The 25,335-nt window shown below is 42.5% G+C and overlaps 1 protein-coding gene across 1 annotated transcript; it reads right to left on the bottom strand.

Moving 5' to 3' along the window:
* Positions 1–577: 577 nt before the first annotated feature.
* Positions 578–25,335, bottom strand: snx17 (sorting nexin 17). The gene is made up of 15 exons (XM_079348178.1): positions 24,523–25,335; positions 19,931–20,005; positions 18,080–18,197; positions 16,292–16,356; positions 13,935–14,045; positions 12,364–12,454; positions 9,204–9,291; positions 6,688–6,757; positions 5,896–5,988; positions 5,431–5,634; positions 3,213–3,341; positions 2,934–3,011; positions 2,554–2,628; positions 2,421–2,462; positions 578–2,298 (listed from the first exon to the last, which is right to left on the bottom strand). Exons 1-15 carry the CDS (start codon positions 24,580–24,582, stop codon positions 2,179–2,181), a joined length of 1,419 nt encoding a protein of 472 aa, XP_079204304.1. The 5' UTR covers positions 24,583–25,335; the 3' UTR covers positions 578–2,178.

Raw genomic sequence — 25,335 nt, 5'->3', positions numbered from 1 at the left:
TGTTCACGTGTACACATGCAGTGAGGCTTTCCTACAACTGCTGAGATGATCTGGTTTTATTGCTGTTTGCAGAATAAGAGTCATTGCATGACACATCTGAAAACCAAAGCTTCATAATGATGAAAAGAAAACATGGACCATAAACAAAGCAAAGACCGCAGTATGATCAAATTTCAGAGTTTATTGTAGCATCATCATTCCCGTCTCGGACCTGAACACTTCAAATTAAAATGAAACAGCGAAATGAATGAAGTCGATACAACCTTCGTAAAATCGGACATTTGTTGTTAAAAGTGATGCTGGTGAGAAATGCACTTTAAATTTGGCACCTAACGCATTAGTGGACAAGCTGGACCGTGCAGCTTCCACATACATGGAATTAGACATATTAAAAAATAAAAAAAAAAGATTGAAAATGTCAGAACGAGACAATATTGAGAACATTTTGACCGACAGTTCAGGCTACCAGTGAGATTAAAGCTGCTGATAGGTTGGTATCCATTTACATGCAGAGGCTTCAAAAACACAGATGTCAGATGCTAACAGTTAGAAAAATGGAATGATGTTTTAAAAAAAAAAAAAAAACAGCGGGAAATGTTCATTTTGTTGCTTGCTCACTAAAAACTTTGTTCTCCAGCACTTGTGATCACATGAGCATCTTCATCGAAGCGCCTCATCTTCTATATCCTCTGAGATGATTGGCACAATGTACAAACTAATTACAAAGAAATGAAGCCTGCAGGAACGCTCCTACGACACCATCACTCGCCCAAAGACAAGACAAAGAAAGTCTGAATTCGTAAACACTTTACATTTTACCTAAAAAAAAAAAAAAAAAAGCCTCTACACATTATGTAAACAATGATATATGTTAGTCCATCTCAACTTTCTGTGCTCTAGACAGCTTAGATTACATTTGATCTATTGGATTACAACAAGCTATTGATGAGAAAGATATTAGTAAATGTTCAGAATACTTAATTGCATGTACATAATATAAAAAGTGACATTGTCATAATTTTCTGTTTATTTTGTGCAAAATGCTTTAGTAAACTATAATTTGGCATTTATGAGAAACCTTTAAAAAATGGTCTTTAAAAAAAAAAAAAAAAAAAAAAAAAAAAGATTCGATGGAATTCGAGAGCCACACACAATGTTTAAAGTCAACGCCCAAGCTTTCGCTCAAACATTCATCTCCACCTGTAATACTGTGCAAAATGATGGCTTCAGCAAGTGCAAGCAGCTCCCTCCCAAATCCACCATCCAACAAGTCCTGCGAGACTTAGGAAACACTGGCTGACACTGGCGCTTATTTGTGGTTTCAACCAATGTCTTGTTGAATGATACGGTGGCCCGCGAGGCAAAATTAAAAGTACAAGTTAAGGCTTAAAGACTATTTCTGAAGGCAGTATGAGTGACCGTGCCTCTACAAACATTACTCTTTATCATCTGCTGAGATATTTACCGACTTGGCACATGAAGAGCATGACACACTAGCAGTATAAAAACATGACATTTTGGTATTTAGCCAAGCCAAACGTTGATCGTACATAGAAGTAAGCGGTTGCTGTGAAACGTCTACAGTTTTAAAGTCAATTTCAACACATTCACTGGACTTGTGATTATCTGGAGAGACCCCAAACACCCAGCTCTGCTGTTTTCTCACTAGTGCCAGGTCCTACTCAAAGTTTGGATTTCTGCTTCAAAAGGGAACATGCAGCCACTAAGAGATGATCTAGGTTTTGTTTTTCTTCATGTGGTTTATATTTTAAATAGATGTTGTACCTTAAGAATGTAACTGCCTAAGAGAACTTCTGTTCTGCTGTAAATGACGTCAATGAATCTGAAGTGAGACATTTTCAGACCTTAATGTACTGGAAGCGTCCCTATGCCAGGATCTGTAACTTTACATGCTAGTTATTATATGGCCACAAGTTCAACAACAAAGGGACTTTAAAATGAAACGATTGAAGCTGGAATTTAAATCTAGAGTAATATAAATGAATCTGTTAAAGATTAAATGAGAGCTTAAGGCTGCAAATTTTCCAGGAAGAAGCTACAATCTCGCAGACTTGGACACCTGTGTGGTTCACATGGCTCGGCTCAGCTCAGCTTGTAATCTTTGTCGTCCCAGTTTGCTGAGAGTGGGAAGAAGAGGGGCGCAGGGCGGATCGTGGGTTACAGGTCATCGTCCCCGATTCCCTCGAAAGCGTAGTTTCCATGGAAGTCATTGCCGCTGATGTCGTTGGCGGAGTTGGAGGCGCTGATCCCTCGGAGCGACACCGAGCTCAGCTTGGTCTAAAGAAAAAAACAAACAAACAAACAATGATTTATTTCATGGTGACGGTGATGTATTCGAGCTTCTGTCAATAGATTCTGTCACACCATCAAAAAAAAGTAAGAATCGAAAAGCTACTCACTGAGAGTTTAACAATTTGTTCCCGGTTCTGGTCAGGAGATTCCTGCAGCAAAAGAACAACAGAAGTAAAATTATTCTGTACTTAAAAATCTATCAAAAGTCAAAAAGTTAGAGCATGCAGTTCCTGTTCTCACCAGTAGAGGGGGGGATTTCACAGCTTGCTGACTGTCTGTCCTGTGGATGGAGCCATTGTGTCTTTTCCTCAGCATCTAGAGGATGGAGACAGCAGCAGAAGTGACCAAGTAGAAAAAAAAAAAAAGAGTTAAGTTTAGTTATTTTAGCACTATAAAACAATGACCTACTATTCCCATAATCACCCCATTTAAAAAAAGAAAGACATAATCCTAATTTTTTCTGCTTAAAAATAGGCTCCATGTGTTACCATTAGCAAATCTATCATAAAAAAGTCACATCTAATGGAAGGAAGCACGTGTAACATACTATGCAGATAAGAGTATCTTGATATACAGAAGGACGTGGACCTGAACTTTTTAAATAGATATGTTCTAAGTACCTTTTTTATGCTGCCGCCTGACTTCTTCACCATTAATTCGTCCACCATCGACTGAAGACAGATACTCATCATGATGGCCTGAAATCACACAATTAACAAAGAAACTGTGATTTGATGAGGAGAGTTCATTTCAGTGTGCTTTGACATCTTTTTGAAAATACATAGCGGCCTAGTTTGGAGTGCGGCTTCAATGCATGGACCGTAACAGTCACAGCAACTTCATGCTCTCCTTAGCTCCACGCTGGTCGCCGCGCACGCTGACCCCGTGTGACTGTTCACCTGTTGACTGGTGATGGTGACCCACTGCAGGCGGTCCTTGCTCATCAGATACTCGAAGGCCAGCTCCAGCTTGACTTCACACTTGGATGAGCTGCAGGGATTTGTCGTGCCGTTTGTCGTCGGGACTTGCTGCAGAGCGGGACGCAAAGATAAAGATGGGAGAGTGAGGATTCGGTCATCATCATTATCATCTTTTTTAATTTCACAAATGCAACTGCTGACATCAACAGCTTGAGATTTAATATTTCATTTTTATTCTACAATTTCCAGTCTTTATTTCAGTCAAATATATCTTAATGTGCGTTTTCCCCAGCTTGAATTCTAAAGCTTGCAATTCAACATCACGACCAGAGGGGTTGTGTAAGCAGCTCGATCACATCTGCTACCCTTTATCTCAAGGTGTAAGCTGCCATTCTTAAGCTGCTGCATCACCAACCGCAGGCACCCAGATCTAAAGGAGACGAGGCGTAACGTGGGTGCCAAGAGAGAAAGACAGAAGTATGTAGAATCTGAAATGCTTCCACGAAAATGTTAGACACACACACACACACACACACACACACACACACACACACACACACACACACACACACACACACACACACACACACACACACACACACACACACACACACACACACACACACACACACACACACACACACACACACACACACACACACACACACACACACACACGGAGCCTCTGGGTTTCCTCTGGGTCAGAGACCGTCTGCCCCTCCCGTAGTTACAACACACACGAGGAAAACATGCGAAATCAAAGCTCTGACACGCTCACTGTTTATACTGTGCACGATCTGCCGGATGCAATTTGAGATGAGTATGGAGGAGGGGGGGGGGGCTATGGCACTGCCATGAACATGATGTTTTGAATAGTTAGTCGGAGAGGAAAGGCCTCATTAAAATGACTTTGACCTCTTACAGTAGAATGTGTTCAGAATTTAAACGCAGCGAGCGCGCTCAGTCCATAATCAGGCGAGCCAAGATGTATTCTCATTTCAGATGTGCTGCCGTGTGTCCACGTCTCAGTGCCAACGTACTTCTGGAGAAGCACACGAGCTTCTGGGAATCACAGAACGACTCTGCTGCGCTCTCCCACCTCCATTTAAATGAGGTCTTACGACTGTAAATGTTCGTCTTTCTTTCAGGCTGGCTGGAATGATGTGGCACGCCGCGCTCGTCTCAGCGTTTTAACAGTGGTGAAAACAGACGATCACGCTGCCTCTTTTTAAGATTAACTGTCTGGAAGCAGGAGAGAAACGTGCAGATTAAAGATGGGTCGGGTGTGTGGTGCATGATGGAAATTTAAATTGAATCTGTAATTATAGAGATTTATAAGAAGACGTGTGTTGTTGAAAAGGCATTAAAACAAGGCAACAGAGGAGTTAAAGTGGGAATCGCTCATGACAAAAAAGATGGATCTGTAATTGTCATTTCTTTTAAATGTGCCCGTTCTTAACATAGTATGGACTTTTTACAGTCAAATGACTTCCTGTGTGGCACGTTTTTCTCACCATCAGCCTCCAACAATTCTTGAAAAATAACAAAAAAAAAAAAAGGATTCATCTCTCGCTCAGTGACTTGCATTGACGAATTACAGTGAAGCAGTCCTGATGAATCAATCAGTGTCCAACAGCATCTCATGTGCACGGATCAATTGGAACGCAGCCTCTTGTGTTTTCATCCTCTGGTCGATTTAGCGTCCGTCTTTCTCTAAAGGGTTGTTAGCGCAGGATGTAAACAGCGAAGCATCGTAGCTGTTCGCACTACAGACTGAATGCCAGCACTATTCCTTCTCACAGACAGACAATTATCAGCTGTGTGTGTGTGTGTGTGTGTGTGTGTGCGCATGTGTGTGCGTGGTTGCTGGTGGATCGATGCAGCACCATCCCGTGTGTGTGGGTCATTGGGCTGATGAGGACGGATGGTGTGGAGGTCAGCACTTTAGCGAGAAGTAGGAGTAAAAACTACTGCTTGGCAGAACTGAAGACATTTGTTACTGCAGCAGCGGCGAGAGGAGCTTTGTGAACAAACAGCCAGAAGCATCTCATACTCAGCCAGCTCACAGTTTCATAACAGTATGGAGAGACTCCGGTTGGATTATCACTGCTATTGATGAGATACACACAAGCCTTAAGGCGAGCCCACTCCCCCCTCCCTCCCCCCCCCCCGCCCCCCCGTTCATGCTTCCACTTACAGACGACGTGACTCGCCAACACCTCATGCGCGTGACCTTGAAGCTCCCCTCCTTCATCTGTTCGTTGGGCAGCTTGACGTGGAAGTTGAGCTCGTTGTTGCCGGCGCTGACGATGACTTGGCAGCCCTTCTCCGGGAAGTCGGTGACACAAGGGTCAAACTTTATAAAGCCGTAATATTTGAGAGTCTGACCCAGGTGGATAAACTGGGAGAAGAAAAAAAAAAACATTATTCAATGAAATGACAAAAAAAATAATAATAATAAAAAAAAAAATCTGTCTTCGTGTAATCCCCAGTGAGAATATGTTTGAATTCTCAGCTGAATTATTTAAAATTCTCATCAGGGGGAAAAGAGGCTAACGGCATCACACATCGCACTTGAGGCTGAGAATTGTCCTCTGTGTAACAGCTGTATCCATGACAGTGTGAAGAGGCTAAATCATCTGGAAGAGATGCCCTTCCTTACTTCTTTCTTGGAGCCTTTCTCCTGCAGTGATTTGAGCTGCCTGTGCTGGTCTTTGTTGACGAGTATCCAGCCTCTCTCAATGTCAGATACTGTCTGAAAATACAAAAAAAAAAAAAAAGGAAGAAAGAAAGGAGGAGATCATCTTTCTGCAAGGGCTGACGAAACAAAGCAGGTTTGTGTGTTTCTTTAGGTACACATGGGAGACATCACACCCTCAAGCTTTGATGTGAACAGTGCAAGGTCAGCGAATAATTACGCAGAAACATGCACACCCCTGCACACTCTGTTTATTTGTCTTTGATTTTCCTTTAAGAAACCTTTCCCATTAGACGTGCAGGAGGCAATTTTCAGATTTTAAATCGAGCTTGCGGCCCTGAAAAGAAGTGCTCGACGCGTCAGATCACCGTTGTGGCGTTGAAAGCGATGTGCTGCTAACAGGATCACAGAGGAGCACACAGACGAAGGAGAGTCGAGGTGCTGCAAAGTGAGAACAAGCTGACATCGCAAACGGAGAACAGAGGGACTCAGGGGACGGACAAAAGCGTTTGGAGGCTCGGAGCGATGCTTGGTTTTCGGCTCTCTTCTTGTTGCTGCCGAGGCGAACGCGCAATAAAAATCGACAGAAGCTAAATGAAAACAAATGCAATCACGCCTAGGAGTGATTTCGATTTGGTTCCACGTCCCGAGGTGACACTCATCTTAAAAAAATAAAAAAAAGAAGGTATTTTTGAGTGCACTTTAGCTGCTGAAAATAAACAGTGTCTGGATCAGCTCAGTCATGTAGTCTGTTACCTGGGCATAGAGCAGATTCAGGCCCACTCTGTTGTCCATGACGTCGCCATCGTACGCCATGTCCCAGTAGCTGCAGAACAAAAAAAAAAAGGACACAATCTTTATTCATCTGTTTTCCATCATAAATTACATTCAACAAAGAGGCAACAGCTACAATTCCACATTTATTTAAAAAGTCTCAAACAGCTTCTTGTCACTATATATATATATATATATATATATATATATATATATATATCTCTTCTGCTGTGATCGTCTGCATACATGAGAGAAACGATGACTCTGCAGATGTGCTGCTAATCACACACACACCTCAAAGAAATCCTCATCTTCTAATGAGTTTTCATCAAGGTCACAATGCATTTTTTTTTAATAAGAAGTTACAGAATCATCTGAACTCATGAGATGAGAAACACGCTCCTTTCCACGTGACTGTGGTGTAAACATCTGTCGTTTCTCCTCCACCCTTGGTGATCTGAAGGGCAGCACTGTGGATGTATTAGAGAGGTTGTTTTCTTTTTTTCTTTCCTTCTGTTAAATCTGTGCACAGGGAGAGATGTGTGGGTGCTGAAGGGCACTCTGAAGAGTGGAGCGTGACGTTAGGAAAACGCATCAATTCAGTTTAAGGAGAGAGAATCACATCTGTGATTACATATGAACACGGCCAAAAAAATTATAATGTGCTAAAAAAAGAAGAAGAGAGGAACCAAAAAAAAAAAAAAAAAACCCAGCAAGCCAAACACTTTTTCGACTTTGAATTTAAAATGCTCACGGGCAAAAATCTCATTACACTTAAGTGTACACCACTTCGCTGGGAGGCATGGAACATTTGACATGTTGTAGCTTCAGGACTCAAGAGCTGCTAGTGAAAGGAGAAGTAGTCGAAGCAGACGACGAGCATGATGCCCGACTACTTCAGCTATTCAAAGCAGGTTAGAGAGGAGACGAGGAAGTAGAGAGGAGACGAGGACAGAGAGGAAGAAGAGAACAGAGGCGGTGGATTCTGTAAGAAACTCTGCATTTGATTTATTGGATTTTTTTCCTTTAAGCATGCTGATGTATTAGATCTCAACTCATTTCATGTTTTCATTTCTTGAATTCTGCGAGTAAATAATTACAGTTCAGGGGGAAGGTTTCACTGGACATGTGACGACAATCGCTCCCACTTTTTCCAGCGTTCTCAGTTAGCCAGAAAACAGCCTTTCACTTCTTTTGGACCAGATCCTCCTCTGGAGCTCGTACACTCGGGGGTTTGTTTTTCCTCCACCTCCACTTGTTAGTTCTACATTCATTCTTCCCTCGCTGCTCTACACTCCTCAGAGAAACTAGGTCAGAAGGACTAAGACTCTCCTTGAGGCAGAAAGAAAGTAAACATCCTGTGTACCTCAGTCAGCAGGGGGCAGGGTGACGACGTGTGACGAAGGAGAGAATTGAGGAGAGGGGGAGGCAACATCCTTTTTTTTTTTTCTTTTTCCAGGGGTTTGAAATTATTTGGGTGGCCCACCCAGCAAGATTTTTCATATGAAAAAAAAAAAGGATTTCCTTGCACAAGCAGCCCTGACCCTCTGCACTCTCATTTTACGACTGTTTCAATAAAGATAAATGAACTATAAATAGCCCAGAACCAGACGAGTGTTTGACTACAACTCATGAGCTCTTCTGTTTCCAGGGGGTGTGAAGTTTAAGGGTATGGGGTAAGGTTCTGTTTTTCTGTAGCTGGGGTGTTTTTTTTGTTTTTGTTTTTTTGGTCTGAGTTGGTAGAACAGCCACAGAGACGCAGGAAATGTGGGGGATGACATGCACCAAGCAGCATCAGGATCTGGAGTCTGACATGCCATCAGTGAATCGAGGACAGCAGCCTCTGTATATGGGGCGCATGTTCCACCAATCACGGTAAACAGGGGCCCAATGTGGATGCTTTGATAAAAAAAAAAAAAAAAAAGAAAAAAAAGAAAAATTCTTTGTTTCCTGCACAAAGAATTTTGTGCAGGAAAAATGCACAAAAGTAGAATAACTTATTGATGCTGAGCGGAACAGTCCTCCTCTCTCTCTCTCTTGTGCCAATTTAAATCCCTTTAAAAAGACACTGAAGATATTCCCCTTTATGTTCACACATGAAAGATTGAATACTGCACAGAGATCAGGCCTTGGTCTCATCCCTCCTCCTTCCTGCTCTTGATAACAATCATGATCAGCCAGATAAATTGTCAAACGAATCAATCTGGTGACTTTTTTTTTTTTTTTAAATTAAACTGCTTTTTGTAGACGATGGTGAAGTCAGATAAGACGCATTAAGAGTGAACGCTTCACTGAAGATAAGGGATTTAAAGGAGCAACACCCAGAATGACACATTTTAACCGCTCCACTGAAATAAATGATACCACATTGAGCAGTTCAGTTCGTTTGCTGTGTGCCAACTCCCTTTATACAGTACAGACCATCAGTGCGTGAGATCACTTTGGAGAGAATTTGATGCGATTCATCCAAAGTCATAATGTGAGCAGGTGGTGGGTACCTCTTCCGCAGGATTATGTGAAATTCAGAACTCCGCAGGCTGGTGATGGAAACATAAGGCAGCTCAAACTCCTGCAGCTTCCGAACAACTGAGAGAGAGAGAGAGAGAGAGAGAGAGAGAGAGAGACACAGAGAGAGAGACAGAGAGAGAGAGAGAGAGAGAGAGATAACTTGAGTTAAGTCCCAAGGACATGTGGATAATGATGGAAACAACAAACAATGAAGGATCGGAGAAGTCCATCTGGACAGGTCCCAGGAGGCTAAGACTTTTCATGTGTGTGAGTTTTATAATGTAGGAAAGATAATGGGCTCTGTGCGTGCGTGTGTGCGTGTGTGTGTGTGTGTGTGTGTGTGTGTGTGTTTGTCCCTAATCTGCAGCTGTTTCACTGCATCCTGTTCCCTGAGGAGAGTGGAGGAGAGCTCAGGTGCTTAGCCATGCTGCTGCTGGGTTTCCAGGCATCAACAAATGAGCACAACACCTCAAATCCGACGACTTAACGGCCCCCTTTCAGTTTGCAATTATGTTTGTTCAAGGATTTCTTTCCCCCCCCCCCTTTTTTTTTTTCCTTCTTTATCAGCGAAGATGCTTAGAGGAGGCAGGAAAGTGTTTGAGAATCTCTGCAGATGCAAACTGAAGACTTCAGATATTTTTTAACCTTTTTTTCTTTAAATCAATCCGTATTAAAGAAAGTTGGAAAAATCGGGAGAACAACAACAGCACAAGTATTTCTTTTTTTGTCTTTGCATATTTCACTTCACACTTTGATACACACACACACACACACACAGACTCGTAGAGAACGTAGTGCTGGTCAGAGAGGGAGCGACTCCTCACAGCTGCCCTCGTCGTCTCCACACTCCCACCGGCTCTGTTTGAATGGCGGCCTGCTGCGCTGGATTAATTCGAGTAGCCGAGTCAGATTCAACACATGGCCGCTCTCTTTCAAACAGCTCAGACGTTTCAGATTTAAGCTCTGCCAAGAATATACAACATGCCTGCAATATTTTAACGGATCCCTCCAAGTTGGCCTGGCAGGGTTTCGAGCCTGCCTGGAAAGGATTTGGCGTGAGGAGACCGGGGGGAGATTTTTTTTGGGTAGGTGGAAAACGGGAGACGAGGGGACTGAATGGATTTTAACCTGAGAGGGCTGTGAGGAACGGAAAACTGAAACATGTGACCTTGACTGTGTTGTACTCATTATACATAACATGTGGGTGAAAATAGGATTGTTCACAAATTCATAAAGCAATGTGTACAAACAAAGGTGTCAGCAGCTCCTGGGAAGCTCCTCTGTGGAGGATTACAGAGCATGATAGAAATCTGAGCCTTTAAAAACAGTACAACACTTTAACTGCTGCGTCTCCAAAACATGTGGGACAACTAACGAGTATTAAAGACGGCAAAGAATTTGTGACGACGCAGCTGAGGCACGGCTCAGAAAAACTGCCACTAACAGTCAAAGTGAAAGAAAATTCTCCGAATCCAAGATTGTGAAATAAGAAAAGAGTCTCAACGCGTCAAGTTCAGATATTCATTATTTATGTTCGGAGTGTTCTTCTGATGACTTCACAGTCTGACAACGGGACTGATAAATACCGCGCCTCTTTATCCATTTATTTCATGTTGTCGACAACAGACTTCACATATCAGCAGTGAAGGACTTTGGGGATGCAGTGTTGTTGGAAACATTTTTCATTTATGCACAAACATGACCAAAACACACTGAAAAGATTAGAATTATAAACAAATGTTGTTGTTTTTTTTTTTTTACGTTTGACTTTCTTCCAAACAACTAAAGTTTGTACTCCTCTCTCAAATATATTCAGACTGTTTGCAGAAGTTGTCGACTCCTCTTGTATTTTAATCATTCAAAGTTGCTGTTGAATGCCGCCGATCTGAAACAAGCTTCTTGTTTTCTGGGTTTTTTTTTTATTTTTTAGAATTCCAACTGCAACAATGGTTTCTCGCCCTGATGAGTCTATTGTGCGAGCTCATGCCAGTCTAAACACGGGCTGCCATTACTGTGCTGTATGACCACAGACACACAGGCTGATTCTAACTGACACTCTGGCTTTAATGCATCATTCATGTGTTCAGAGCATCACAAAGCTCGAGGACACAACCCTCACAGGCCGTGCATTTTCTTTTTCTATCAAATAAACGACAGTGAATATCCAAACAGAGGCTCAGATTCAGAGAGCTGCTGGCCTGCAGCCAGAGACGACTCTGTACGCTTCATCGAGGGGCGTTAAGAGTGGAAGATGAGTTTACAGTCTGTGAGTGTCCACGTCTGACCGATCTGTACTCTGAGTTTTATTTTGTGTGTTTACAGAGGATCTGATAAAGTAGCACACTTATGATGATTTCATGAAGTCTCAGATATTTGATCAACATAACTTCCTTTTTGACGGTTTCCAGCTGGAAGGATTTCTTCTTAAGACGCTTTTAGAAATTCCAGACTGACTGTAAATAATCAGAAAAATCAAACTGAAGATTTCCTCCCTGTCTTCTCCCATTTCTCTTAATAATAATAATAATAATAATATATGTGGACAGTGGTGTAAGGCAGTCACGACGGGCCCTGGTGCACATGTACACAATTAGGCTATACAGTATATGTAGCAAGAATATGTTAGACTGTAACAAATTCAAAGTATAACTGGTCTTGACATGTATCTAGCCTGATGTTAAGATCGTTTCGGGCTGAGGTCACAGCTTCTATCTGCTGCATGGTCACATGATCCAATATTACCCAGCAACCATCACTGCACATTTGGATATGATGAAAACACTAAAGAAAATATCAAAGTATTCATGTAATGGAACTGTTTCAACAGTTTGTTCACAGTTTCTGTGGAGCATATCCTCGTGTTTTAGATTGTGACTGTAACGCACACAAAAAGGAAACCATGATGGCGATGGGTCTGCCTCTTCAAGCAATACATAGCTAACGGCATCACTGACTTACTGGCGTGTGCTTCTCTGAACACAAATCTATCTCTGACAATCAGTGTCTTTGACGATCATTAGGCTCGACAGCCAATCACACAGGCTGCACTATTTCTATTCACGCCGTTACACGTGGAGATGAAACTCGGCTAGAGCTACAGAAGACGTTTTCTATGCGCCGATTCTTTTGGAAACTTGTTCTGCGACTTACATGTTAAACCTCCGTCCGCACCTTCCCGGACGAGGAAGAGGCTGAAGTAACCGACGAGGTCGTCTGGAAGGTCAAGCTTGGTTGCCACAGTCTGCAGAGAGATGAGACAGAAAGGAAGGGTCGCCTTCAAGGTCAAATGCAATCAAGTTATTCGCACTGTAAAGCAGCGACTGTGTTTGAAGAACAGATGAGATGAACAATGGATTTTTCATTTAACTGGAGATTGTACTGCGTCAGCTGGAAATAACCAGCACCGTGCTGCAGTATTGTAACGGCCTCACACAGAACGACGACTTTATCCGCGAGAGAAAAAAATGATTAATCAAAGCCTAAGGCCTTTGCACACTGATTCTGTTGTTTAGATGCACACTGAGTCCAAGACGTTTATTTTTCTCTCATTGAGAAAGTTCACAGTGTGACACAAAATGAGTCCGAGTCATCGCACAGTGAAGCAGATTCTGTGTCTCTGTGTCTGTCGACACGAAACCAAGACGAGATCGAGGAGAGACTCGACTGTTGATGAAGTGGCTGCAGAATGCTTCCATGTGTATATCAGGAAACATCAGCTGGCAGTATGTTTAAGATAAGAAGCCCCCTCCACCCCACCCCCACTGCGTTTAATCATGCTTCAATTATGGATGGGGGGGGGGGGGGGGGGGGGGGGGGGGAGACAGAGCCAGTGTTCAAAGGCCTTCACGGTCATCTGTGGTGCTTTCTTCTCTTTTCTCTGAACTTAAACTACACTTGTTGCTTTCAGAGACAACACAGACCTCCTGATTTTTTTTTTTTGTTTGTTTATTTTTTTCTACCCCAATGTGACTGAGAAATACTCGGACACCTGCTGAGCCGAACAGAGGTTAACTAACGTTGGTTAAACTTTCATAAGAGCGAACGAACGGGCTTGATTTACAGCCAGGCTCGATGATGAAACATCAACATGTTTACTGCAGGGATCCTCTTCATAGTGTGTGTGTGTGTGTGTGTGTGTGTGTGTGTGTGTGTGTGTGTGTGTGTGTGTGTGTGTGTGTGTGTGCGTGTGTGTGTGTGTGTGGTGACGGTCAGTCAAAGAAGAGTTTTCATTCATCATAATCTGGAGTTTGGTTGTTGGTCCCACCTACTTCATTCCAACGTCTCCTCTGTGCGAGGTTTCATTTGTTTAGCTAATAAGTCGGCCTTCCTGAATGAACGTGAACAATATTAGTTTCAATGTTCAGAAAAGCCTGACACATTAAAGCTAACTGAAGGACATCCAGGAAGCCTTCTATGAACAGCAGTCTACTTAAAGTGTCATAAACCCTGAGGAGGTTGTAAATGAACTCAGAGATGTTAAGCTTATCGGGACTTCTGACCACTTATCAGCACTCCTCCTGTCATTTCCAGCCATAAACACAAGTTCAAGATCGATAAACACCAGATGATATGACCTACTCTAGGCAGAGCACCAGTTACTGGATTTACACCCGTCCTTAAAAAAACATCTTCAGCCTGACTATTTTTACGACCAGCCCGCGTGATAGTGAGAAGGTCTCCTGTTGTGTTTATGTGCTTTCGAACGACTGTAGAGCGCTCACATCGAGGACGTCCTCCGTCTGGTCCGAAGTCAGGATGTTGACTGTGACCTTCTGACCGTTGGAGAGGCAGATGTCTAGAGCGACTTCTTCTGTGGGAATCTGCTGCGTCTCCTGAGGGAACAACACAAAAAAAACAAAAAAACATGACAGGCTCTCCTTTAGTTTTATGGGGAAGTGAAGCTGAAGCTTCTCATTCTTAGCAGGTCGATAAAATAAAAAATGTAACTGAGGGATATCAGTGGACAGAAATGTGTGATGGTCAGAGGAGGGGTAAGTCAACCTTATATAAACCCCTAATGCAAGGGCACGTTACATATAGCTGTGATTTATCTCCTCTTCTGCTACAGTGAGTCGAATACGCTTTACACGAGTACAGCTGTGTATATTCTAAAGGCCAAGACTGGAACCAGTCGTACCCAGTTCAGTGAAAAAACAGAATTAAGTACACAATGGTGCATCTTTATAACTTACAAGAGCAAACAAGACTATCAGGAATCAAATGGACGATACAACGGACTGAAACTGCTCCTGCATGCTAAGTCTCAGAAGAAGTGATTCTGCAGAAACAGCCTGTTATTCACAGGAACACATCATCCACCGTTAGCTCAAAAAAACTTTTACACTGGCCATGATCAAACAGTCCACGTCTACAGCTGAGATTGTCAATTAGTAATACATTTGATTGTTAAGAGACCGATTTTTTTCATAAACCCCTCTCCACCATACACACATTTAATTTGTGTTGGATAAAAATCGGCAAAGAAAATGTGGTACCACTTTTGTCCACAGGCGGCGCCAAAATCCACATGAACATAAACGCTCCTCCAAGAGCTTCAAGATTTGATTGAGACAGAGAAGCAGCGAAGCCCCGACACTGATAACTTGATTATTTTATAGATGGTTTTCTATTAACTAATCTGCAGACTTTGACTTCCTTGATTGATTTATTTTAGCGTCAATACAACATCAAAGCAAGGAAAGGAGAAGCCTCTCCCAGTATTTTAAAGTCCAAAGTGATGTCTCCCTTTTGTACCAACACAAAGAGATGTTCACCAGTAAATGCTGACAATGGGAAGCTGGGAAGAATGAATGATAACATAACGAGGTAAAACAAGAAGATCTAGATGGCTACAGATTCATTTTCCTTCAATCAGCCGCTTCAACAACTGATAAAGTGTTGCAACTCTAGCTCTCCCTTCCAGTTGTGTAACCATGTCAACTCAAAGAGATGGAAAACGCTGTTTTTTTTTTTATAAATCAGTAATGCTGCGTTCATCTTTTCAGTTTTTTCTTCACTCGACGAGGCAGGCGATGAAACAAAAACACAAAATGAATAAATAATAAATAAGGAAGATAAACCAACTGTCAAAAAGGGACTAATATTTTTACAACTGACAGCTGATTTTAAGTAGTCTAAATCTTAAGCTCGGCGTCTCCTGCCTTCAGGCACTCTGGCACCACGCCTGTTAAATCATCTCTGATCATGCTTGCTCTCTCAGCAGGAGGTCTCTGACAACATACTACTGAAAGTGCAGATGAAAATGACGAGGCGGGGGGGGGGGGGGGTGGTAACTCATCTCCCATTCTGCACCTGCTGTCCTCGCAGTACATGGTGAGCTGCAGGGGGGGGGGGGGAGGGGAGAGAAGAAGAAGCTGTGACGTGGCTGCAGACGGATGAATCTGTCTGTGAAGGTTATTGGTGTTTCAGCCCTCCTGGCAATGCGGGTCACAGCTTGAACGCTGAAGACTGGAGCTCTCTCGCTGGTCTGAATAAGTCATCAACACTCCGACCTGTTTCAAATGGTCTTTAATGTCAGGCAGCAGCAACAACGGCGGGAGTTTGTTCTCTCACAGCAACGTCCGCTTTGTTTTACATTTCAGTTCTGCAGAAAGAACTTTTTGGCTAAATGAGGTAGAATGAATCATCTTTTCCATTATTTATTTTTTTTAAATGGCATAATGGTTCAAGAGAGACCCAGCTCCCACACACAATGTGACTTTACTGCTGCTGAATGCTGCTCTCCTTTCAGTTTTCATATTTCTAATTTCTCACATTTTCTGCGCGCAGAGCAAAACATAAATCTGACAAAAATAAAATAAAATAAAAAAATCACATTTTCAGAATGTACAGATGACATAACCCAAGAAAAAAAAAAAACGGTGACAAGAGACGCTGAATGCTGAATGACGCAGGAGAAAGAAGATGGCTGCCTCTTCACTGGACAGCCCTGCCAAAAGTAATAACTGAGTGTGCAGAAATGAGTGCATACGCCTTTTTGGTTTTAAAGGATCATCCCTGCTGACCGTACAGTGACACAGCAGAAAACAGGTGAATGCAGGTACAGGACTTCACTAACCTGCTGTGCTTTCCTTAAGAAGCTGTTGAACATCTCGCTGGCTCCAAGTAAAGGATCCTGACGCACTGTAGATAGATAGAGAGATGCTATATGAATCCCAGGGGAAATTCAAGGCATCCAGTAGCAGTATACAAGACATACAGGCTGTCCCCCCCCTTACATATATAATGAGCCGAAAAAGAAGATTTAGAAGGCCCCCTATCTGACTAAGAATACAACATTTAAAATTAAACCTGTGCAACTGAAAATATATTTAAAAATAAAAAATAAAAAAAACCCACAAAGGTGGAATAAGAGAGGTCAGTCAGGAGAAAGACTCATGTTAAGATAAGAATAGAGAAAATCATGAAAACATGTTTGGCTTTGAATTCCTCATGCAGCAATAGGTTAAAGGTCTTTAACAGGATGTAAACAAAGACCTCATCAGACAGAGATATTCGTGTGTTTTCTTCTTGTCGAAGTTTTTAATTTTACCGCTTTAAAAAAAAAAACAGGTGTGAATGATGACTGTCGCTTAACTCGCAACAAAGCGCTGTTTGTGAAGTCAGCCCAGTATATAAAAGGCATCACTTGTTATCTGTTAAAGATTAAAATAAACAGTTAATTATTACTAAGCAGTTGTTATTCATTATTTATTATCAACTTTATTTGTAAATCACGCTGTGGTGTCCTCTGTGCTGACATGTCTTTTTTTTTTTGCTCTTGTCCTTTGTTTTCTAATGAGGTAGTTTTCAGCTGCAGAGCCGTGCGTTTAATTATCTGCATGACTACAACATGACCGAGTGTGTGTGCGCGTGTGCGTGTACACTGTAAACTGTTGTCCTTTTACAAATGAGTCTAACCCTCTGACAAAATGTCAAACTTGTAAGCCATCTGCGTCAGAGCAGATTGTGTTTGGTGCCTGTTCATTTTCCATAACTATGTAAAAAGCTGTGATGTAACCGAGCGCGCTCGTAGCCAAGAACACCCTGTGTGCGTTTGCTCCCGGACTATGAGCAAATACACACGAGAACAACGCTTCCTTGTTCTGCTGTAACTGCCAGTGCTTGAGAGGATTAAAACAAACCCCTTTGCGTTGTTGACTGCTCCACTTCTTCATGTGCGTTTACTGGAAAGTTTACCGGCCAGTGGGGTTTGCGAAATTTGAGAAAATATGCAGAAAATTCCCCCAAATCCGACATCAAATCGAGCGCTAAACATGATTTATATTTCCTTTCTAATCGGTCATGAGGAATTTAAAGTAAAAAGAAAAAGTAGTAGTTCTCCGTTTTTACATCCAATAAATATCAAAAAAATTCCAGGTCTGAAATCCTGGCGAGAGGTTAAATTTTTTTGTTTTCACTTCAGGTGTGTCAGCATAACACTGTCTAGTGAGGCTTTGGCTCAGTCTGTGCTCACATCATCAGTTCTTCAGTGGGACACTTTTATGTCTTCATGTGGCATCAAGAGACCTGTGTGCGTGTGTGCGTGCGTGCGTGTGTGTGTGTGTGTCTGGGCTCCACGCAGATACCAAGCCAACTCATTCCTGTGATTGTTGTGGAGAAGAAAACAAAGTCTTAGTCTGATCTTTTTTTTTTTTCTTTTTGGCTCTCCACTTAAAGAACAAATACTCGCTCACTTAAAAATGGAAGAAAAAAAACAAAAAAAAACCTTCTGGGATTTGAGTTCTGCAATTCAGGGAAGAATTGTATCCAATTTAAACCCCTGACAAAAACAACAACGTTGAATAGAATTGAGACAGAAATAAGAGGGGAATGCGAGACGAGTCATTCAGCATGAAGAACCTACCGGCCTGCATGTATTTCTCCAGCTGCTCTCGTCTCTGCTCCACCTCGGCAGGAGTCAGCGTGAAGATCTTCTTTGGGGGGAACGCAGGCACCACATTGCTGCCGTATTCTTTCTTTATCTGTCGGTTCAAAACGCGAGGAGCGAAGGTGAGTTTGCAGGATGGCTCAATTCATTCTTTAAATCAATTTTTAGAACATGTGTGGAATTCACTTCAGCACAGAGCAGCCTCTCAAAGACACTTGTGGATTCCTTTTTTTTTTTTTTAAAGAGGTTTATTCATGCCGTTCAAGATGAATCACGGGTTTATTTTAAGGTTTGTTTCATCGACTTAGTTAGAGCGAGTGAAGTTTCCATGCCTAACATACAAGGAAACACACACACATCTGGAAGCCTGAATGTCTAGTCAGTCCAAGTTTACTTTGTCTTCCAGCTTCTTGACTCATTTCTTCCCATTTTCTGTCATTAGCCTGCAGGCTGCTTTGAACTGTGCCCGTCTCAAACTATCTCACCCTCGCACATAAAGAAATCACAAATTAAATGTGCTTTAATTTAACAGAAAACATTTTTTGAGGTGCACTCATCATGAGGAAATTCACTGATGTGTCCCCCCCACCTATTGTAAAACTACTCATGCTCTGCACATATGGTGTAAAGAAGGCGGCCAGAGAGAGAGAGAGAGAGAGAGAGAGAGAGCGAGCGAGCGAGCGAGAGAGAGAGAGGTGATTTTCACCTCAGTGTTCTGCCCTTTGGTATTTTCCGTACGTCAGAGCGCTGCACTGGTCACACATACCAATAAGCTCCCACAGCCACACGTGCTGAAGCACAGGTTCAGGATGGAACTGAAACGGCTGCGTTTTAACCAAACCGTTCCTTACTTTCACTCTTGTATTAAAAACAAGCTCTGGATTTTAGAGATGATTGACTTTGCTAAAAAAAAAAAAAGAAAACAATCACACGTTCCCTGCATGAAGCGCGTGTGCCCAGTTATCATGAATGTTTCAGGGTCAGCCATTCGCCACCGTGGGGTTGGTCCTTAAAGATTCAAGTGTGTCGTCCCCACACCCTGTTGCCTGGCAACACCGGCAACTGTCAGCCTGGATAACACAGACTATGTGAGGGAGATAGCAAAGTTTGGCCCCTTGCTTGCTTATTTATTAATGTGTGAAAGCAGGAGAGCAGGAGCGTCTATATGGCTGCCTTATATACTGCAGTGTACATTTTATAGTGCATAGAGCTCAAATAAATCTCCCTTTTCAGAGCTATGCAACACAATGTGTTTCTAAATATGTGCATGAAGACATTTCACAAGTTAGTTCCCAATCAGCCATGGCTCTTCAAGAAAAGGTGAATTGTGATTGTGAGTGTCTGATAAAGACACTGAGGCCGAGGCTCTGTGTGACGCTTCAGTAACGCAGAGACGAGGCAGCCAAACACTTTCCATCAACATCTCTTTCGCCCATTTGGTTCTGTTTTTTCTCCCCCAGCAGGTGAAGCGAAAGAAAGGCCAGCAGCGTTCCTTCCATGCCACCCTCCTCCTCCTCCTCTAACCTCTTCCACACACACACGCACACACACCACCTCCTATTAACATGCAACAGTCGGAAATCTGGGAGGAATAACAGCCCCCCCCCCCGCCCCCAAACTTCAAGCTGACGTGGCCATGATTCAAAGTGATTGGGGGGGCGGCGTATCGACCGTGCGACACAGAGAGACGAGTGAAAAGGTCACGTTGGGTGGATGTGGTGGCATTTAAACGGCTCTCGGTGAAGCTGACGTGCAGGCCGGACTCTTACGGTCCAAATCCCAACAGCAGCAGCAGCACTGCGTTTATTATCATGGCGGAAGGCTTACCTGCTCATGGAGGCCCAGAAGTTGACTGTAGCGTACCCGACAGTGCAGCACGCCGTTGACGTGAATGTTGTAGGCCTGCGAGGGAGAAAAAAAGGGAGGGACAAAGTTAACTTTAAGCCAATGGGCTTGGATCAGTGACATCATGGGTTTGTGATATCACACAAACAAAGAAAGGGGGGGGGGCAGAGCGTTACATGCAGCTATTGCTACTTCTAACAGAAGAAGAGGACTTAACTAAACACGCACCAGACACCTGGAAACACACAATAAAGAGCATCTAAGACCAGAAAAAAAAACAGACTATGGGACCTTTAAAATAAAACTATAGCATATATAAATATTAAGTAGTCTGACTTCTACAGTATTATTTCGCTCCAAATCTCAATCCATCTCATAAATCTCATCACAGAGTTTCCTCAATCGTCACATCTATTAAGGAGCGCCAAAAAAATGAAAAAAAAACTAATTGGATTTGATCAAACGCTGCTGATCTCCTCAGAGGAAAACAGAACGCGCCGCACAGTTTTCAAATCACGACGACGCCTTGTTGAATTATGCAGAGGCTCAGGAGGCACGAGTCAGGAGAGGAATCTTCAGCTCCCTCTCACAGGCGCCCCTCACTTTGTTTTGACAAGAAGATAAAGACGTATCACTGGATACTTCTGTGCAAAAAAACAACAACAACAGTTGGAATCAGTCATCCAAAAGATCTGCTTTCCATCATGGTTGGAGCCGATTTGACCGAGAACATCCTTCTCTTTTTTTTTTTTTCTTCCTTGTCAGATTCTTCATGAAGTGTTAGAGATGACTGTAGGCCGAACCCTTCATGTTTGCTCAAACACAGCCAGAGGACAGCACGCTTGAACTGGACACTATTCTGTTTTTATTTTCTCAAGGTCATCGCTTCCACTCTAACCACAAACTGTAGTCAGGTCGACACAGACAAAAAAAAAAAAAAAAAGAAAATCTAACACATACTGAATTCAGAAGAAGTCATGGTTCAAGGCAGCTGAAAGTGCTGTGTTGTAATGAAACACTATTGGTCAGAATAATTACAGGACGTTCTACAGATATGCCATGAGTGACTTGTGGGAATAATGATCAGAAGAATACTCGCTCGCCTTCATCAGGCTGCGTACGGCTTCTAGGCCGAGGATAACAGGAAGTGCTTCTGTCTGCTCGTTCAAAGATTTCCCTTTTCGGCATCAGTATTAAAAAAAACGGTTGGCTCTTTAATGTCCTTCAGATCAGTGGATCTCTGGTCATCTGTCAAAGTTGCAAAGACTGCAGACAAGCCTGTTTCGTGTAGTTGCAACCGTCACTGATGATCTAGAGAGGATCTGCAGTCAACAGAAGAAGTGAAAAGATCAACAAAAAAGCTGAAAGAAACGAAGAATGAAGAAGAAGGCCAGTGAATGAAGTGAAAGCTGCACGTCAGGAGGATCCAGGCAGGAAGGAAGAGTGAGTATGCAGAATGACGAGTGTGTGGGTTTATTTATTTTTTTTCTCTATTTTTATTGACAGGACACAAAATAAAACAGTTCAGAGTTTTCTACATAATATGAGCAGTTTAAGTATGGACGTACAGATCACTGCAGGTTTTTGAATCCCAGCACATAAACATGTGTTTCTAAGTCTAATGGGTTTATATAAGCTGCTACGGTATTTTAACTAATGGATTAGTAAATGAAAAATGTTCACAGCAAATCTCAGCCTATAAAAAAAAGAGAAAAAAGATCTGCATAGAGAAGAAGAACTGTTCCCTTTACGTGATGTCTGAAATGACGTTGGAAAGAATTTGGGAGTGTGCTTTAAATGTAGAAATTCTCGTTCCATCATCCAGGAACATCCAGCGTAACGTGTCACATTTGTCGAGATACAAAGAATAGAGCCGTTTATCTAAATAAAGGTGTGAAAGTTCAGGAGGCTGTGTTGTCTCAAGTGAAAGTGGCGAGCTGGATGAGTAAATGGGTGCGAGCAGAACTTAGCGAGGTCAACGTAAACGCGGGTGACGGGGGTTCAAACGTGGGAGGAAAAAGCACGGCTGGGATGAAGGTGAAAGATGGATCCAAACTAAAGTCAGGAGAGAGAAAGTCAACGACAGGACGAGCGGCATCAACCACCATGATCCACACACACACACACACACACACACACACACACTTCTTTCATCAAAATGTGGACGAACATAAACGAGGAGTCAGCACTTATTCTGTTTCTGTTGGATGGAGGAAAAAAAAAAAAAAAGGACGCAAGTTAAAGAAATCATGTCGGACAAGCAGATAGTTAACAGTTTCAGAAAGACTATGAAGCCGAGGATTATTCCTTAAATAACTTTATTCTGAAAACACTTTCTTATAGCAGCTCGGCTTAACGAATGTCTGACTTTGAAATTAACATTGCTTTGAAAATAAACGCGTAGTTTGTTGTCAGGTGCCAACATGTGACGTACGTACATGTGACGTACGTACGTGTGTGTGTGTGTGTGTGTGTGTGTGTGTGTGTGTGTGTGTGTGTGTGTGTGTGTGTGTGCTGAGATCAAGTCAGAGGAACACTAAGATAGTTTATCTTTGTGTCCCTAACAGTGAACATACGTGTGCCTGCTGGATTAGATACAGACGTGCTGTTATTACCACTAACGTGATTGACCAAACTCTAAACAGCTGATTTACCTGCTGCTTTTTTTTTTTTTTTTTTTTTTTTTTTTTAAATATGTCCCAACATGATCCTTAAGCAAAGTAAATGAGTCACTGTCACTTAGCAGCAAAGGCTCGCCCTCGCTCTTACAGTACATATCCTGTGAAGCAGAGAGGAAGCTACGAGTCAACAAATCAAGAGGAAGTGTGATTGAGCTCTTGATTTGTCTTTGCCTGCACAGGAACGCCACCATATTAACAAAAAAAAAACAAAACTGTAACACTTGTTATTCTAAAAAGCTCTGTGCAAACTCGGCAGATTCTGTGGTCTGCTGGTTCAAAGGTACGCAGCCCATCTCGCAGCATTACAATCAAGCAAAGTCCCTTCCTGTTGGCCGGTTAAGGGAAGGTCACAATGACAGTCACACGACTGCCAGGCAGCGAGGTGAAAAGCAGGCGCTCTAAAGCTCCCACTGCAGTACAGGCGAGAGAGTGAGCTCAGCCAAGAGGAAACAAGTGCAACATGGCACCCATTCAGAGACTACTTTGTTTTCTACAACAAGACTTATGTATGGGGAATTAAAAATTAAAGTACAATCAATCAAATTCCAGCAAATAAAACATCAAAACTTCTGGAAATATATGACAAAGTTTGAAAGTTAAGCGACTCTGCTGCGTCGGCGTGACACAATGAAATGTAAATGAGTAAACTCCAGGATAGTTACGTCTCCCATCTCTGGAGCACATGGAGTCCAGATGAAGAATAGCTGTTTGCAGGTGTACCACGTAGAGAGCAGCCATTAGTGTGTCCACATGGAAATCAGACACTGCAGATGCTATTTTCTCAACATCTGCAGATTAAGAGAGCAACAGCTCCCTTCCTTAAAACATTGCACATTCTTCCAATGAAAACTATTTATGATGCTCTTTACGATTTGTTTTCACTTCATGGTGTCTTCTTATATTTATATATATATATACAGATTAATAACTAACTGGGAAAAGGAAGTCAAACTGTTTCCTAGCAACACAATGTTGAAGAAGAAAAAGAAGAAGAAGAAGAAGAAGAAGAAGAAGAAGAAGCTATTTGGGGTTGTCAGTAATTCTGCCTCTGTCAAGTATTGTGTCCTGACTGTTTCTGTCGCAGGTATTTCTAGTTCAAGAGGAAAACGTCAGAGTCGTCTCCTCAAGCTCAGAAACAACTTCATGGTGCTTCAGCGCAGCTGTCCTTGACTACAGCCTCTCTGACCAATGTGTAAAGTCAATGCAAGGTGGAGCACGTTAACACAGTGGCAACTGAAGGTGCTATAAATATGGAATAAAATAACCAAAAAAAACAGGAACACAGAATAGAAGCAAAGATAACACGAAGTGAGGCTGCTATAATAAAACCATGTCAGCTGATGGAGCCACTACTGCTCTTCATGACTGCTGTTTTATATTTAACTGTTAGTTGTTAGAGCACTAAACAATAGGGTTGAGCAATGCTGCATTGGTTGTGTTTGTTTTTGTCTCTAAATAGACAGGAGGATTGCCTATTACAGGAGCAAATCTGAGAAAGAAGTAAAGGAGTTAGAAAGTGCTGACTCAAACCTTTATCAACAAAAAAGGAAGTGTGCTGGGTGGCCTTACACTAAATACGAGTTAATAACACAACAAGTATGACAACAGTGTAACACCAATCTGATCTAATTCATCATAAAACCATCATGAGGACTTGAAGGTTTCTTTCCTGATGACGCATTCAATGGCCTTAAAAGTTAAAATTGTGATTGTTTTTTTTATCATTGTGAAATGCAGAAGGCCTACCTGCATGTTATATTTTTAAAAAAGTGATCTGGTTCTGTTGATGCATTATGTAGTAGTTTGCTCGATGCTTGCTCTTGCAGTTCGATCGTTTTTTAACAGCACACGGAGTGAAACCAGGTAAAAAACACACAAAATGATCACGCTCACCACGTAGGTTGATCCATTTTCTCCTGAACGAACCTCCGTTTCGGGGACGGAGAAATGCATTTTTCGCTCGAACGACACCGCTGCCCAAACGAGACTTCCTTGAAGGCCACCGCAGCTCACGATGGAGAAGAAGACGCCACAGTTTCTCTCCACAAAGTCCACCACTGCAGTGACTACAGAGGAGGGAGGACGGAAGGAAGCGGGTCTCTCACACGATACATCCACTGAGACTGCACGGTGCCAGGCCAGGGGAGACTGTTGACGACTTTAAAAATATGCCCATGTACAAACTAGCACTGGCATTAAAACTTCTCCCACGTCAGTGTCAAACTTTTCTCACTGCAGTTCCCGCAGCAGCCATGTTGCAAGTGTTAAGTAATTATACCTTCACTACAGACGATAAAATGTTCCTTCAACCCACTTTAAAGTGATATATTATCTGTTTAAATCCCCTACTGTCACGTTTTGAGTTTTCAGCGTACACAGGTAGCTCCGTTCATTGGCGTTACCAGATGAAGTTCCCCAGATAATAAAAGGTGCAGTTGATTTCTCCAAACGACACAGCGTCGCAGAAAGACGCTGGCGAACCTTTTCGTATTAACAAGGGAGACACTTGTACTTGTGTCGGGTTTTTTTTTTTTACTGGGGGAGGGGGGGGTTCCTCTCTCTCCTAGGTTTGCTGAAGAAGAAAAAAAAATCCGCAAAGTGACGGAGAAAAACTCAGATAAAATGTGACAAAATAGCAGAGAGCACACGTAGCTGTACCGTCACCGTCAGACCTGCTGTGTGTTCAGTGAGCACCTAGCGGCACAT

This window comes from Symphodus melops (assembly GCF_947650265.1).
Source record: "Symphodus melops genome assembly, chromosome: 1".
Classification (NCBI taxonomy): Eukaryota; Metazoa; Chordata; class Actinopteri; order Labriformes; family Labridae; genus Symphodus; species Symphodus melops.
The sequence above is the reverse complement of the archived record's forward strand: the minus strand, read 5'-3'. Positions and strand labels throughout refer to the sequence as shown.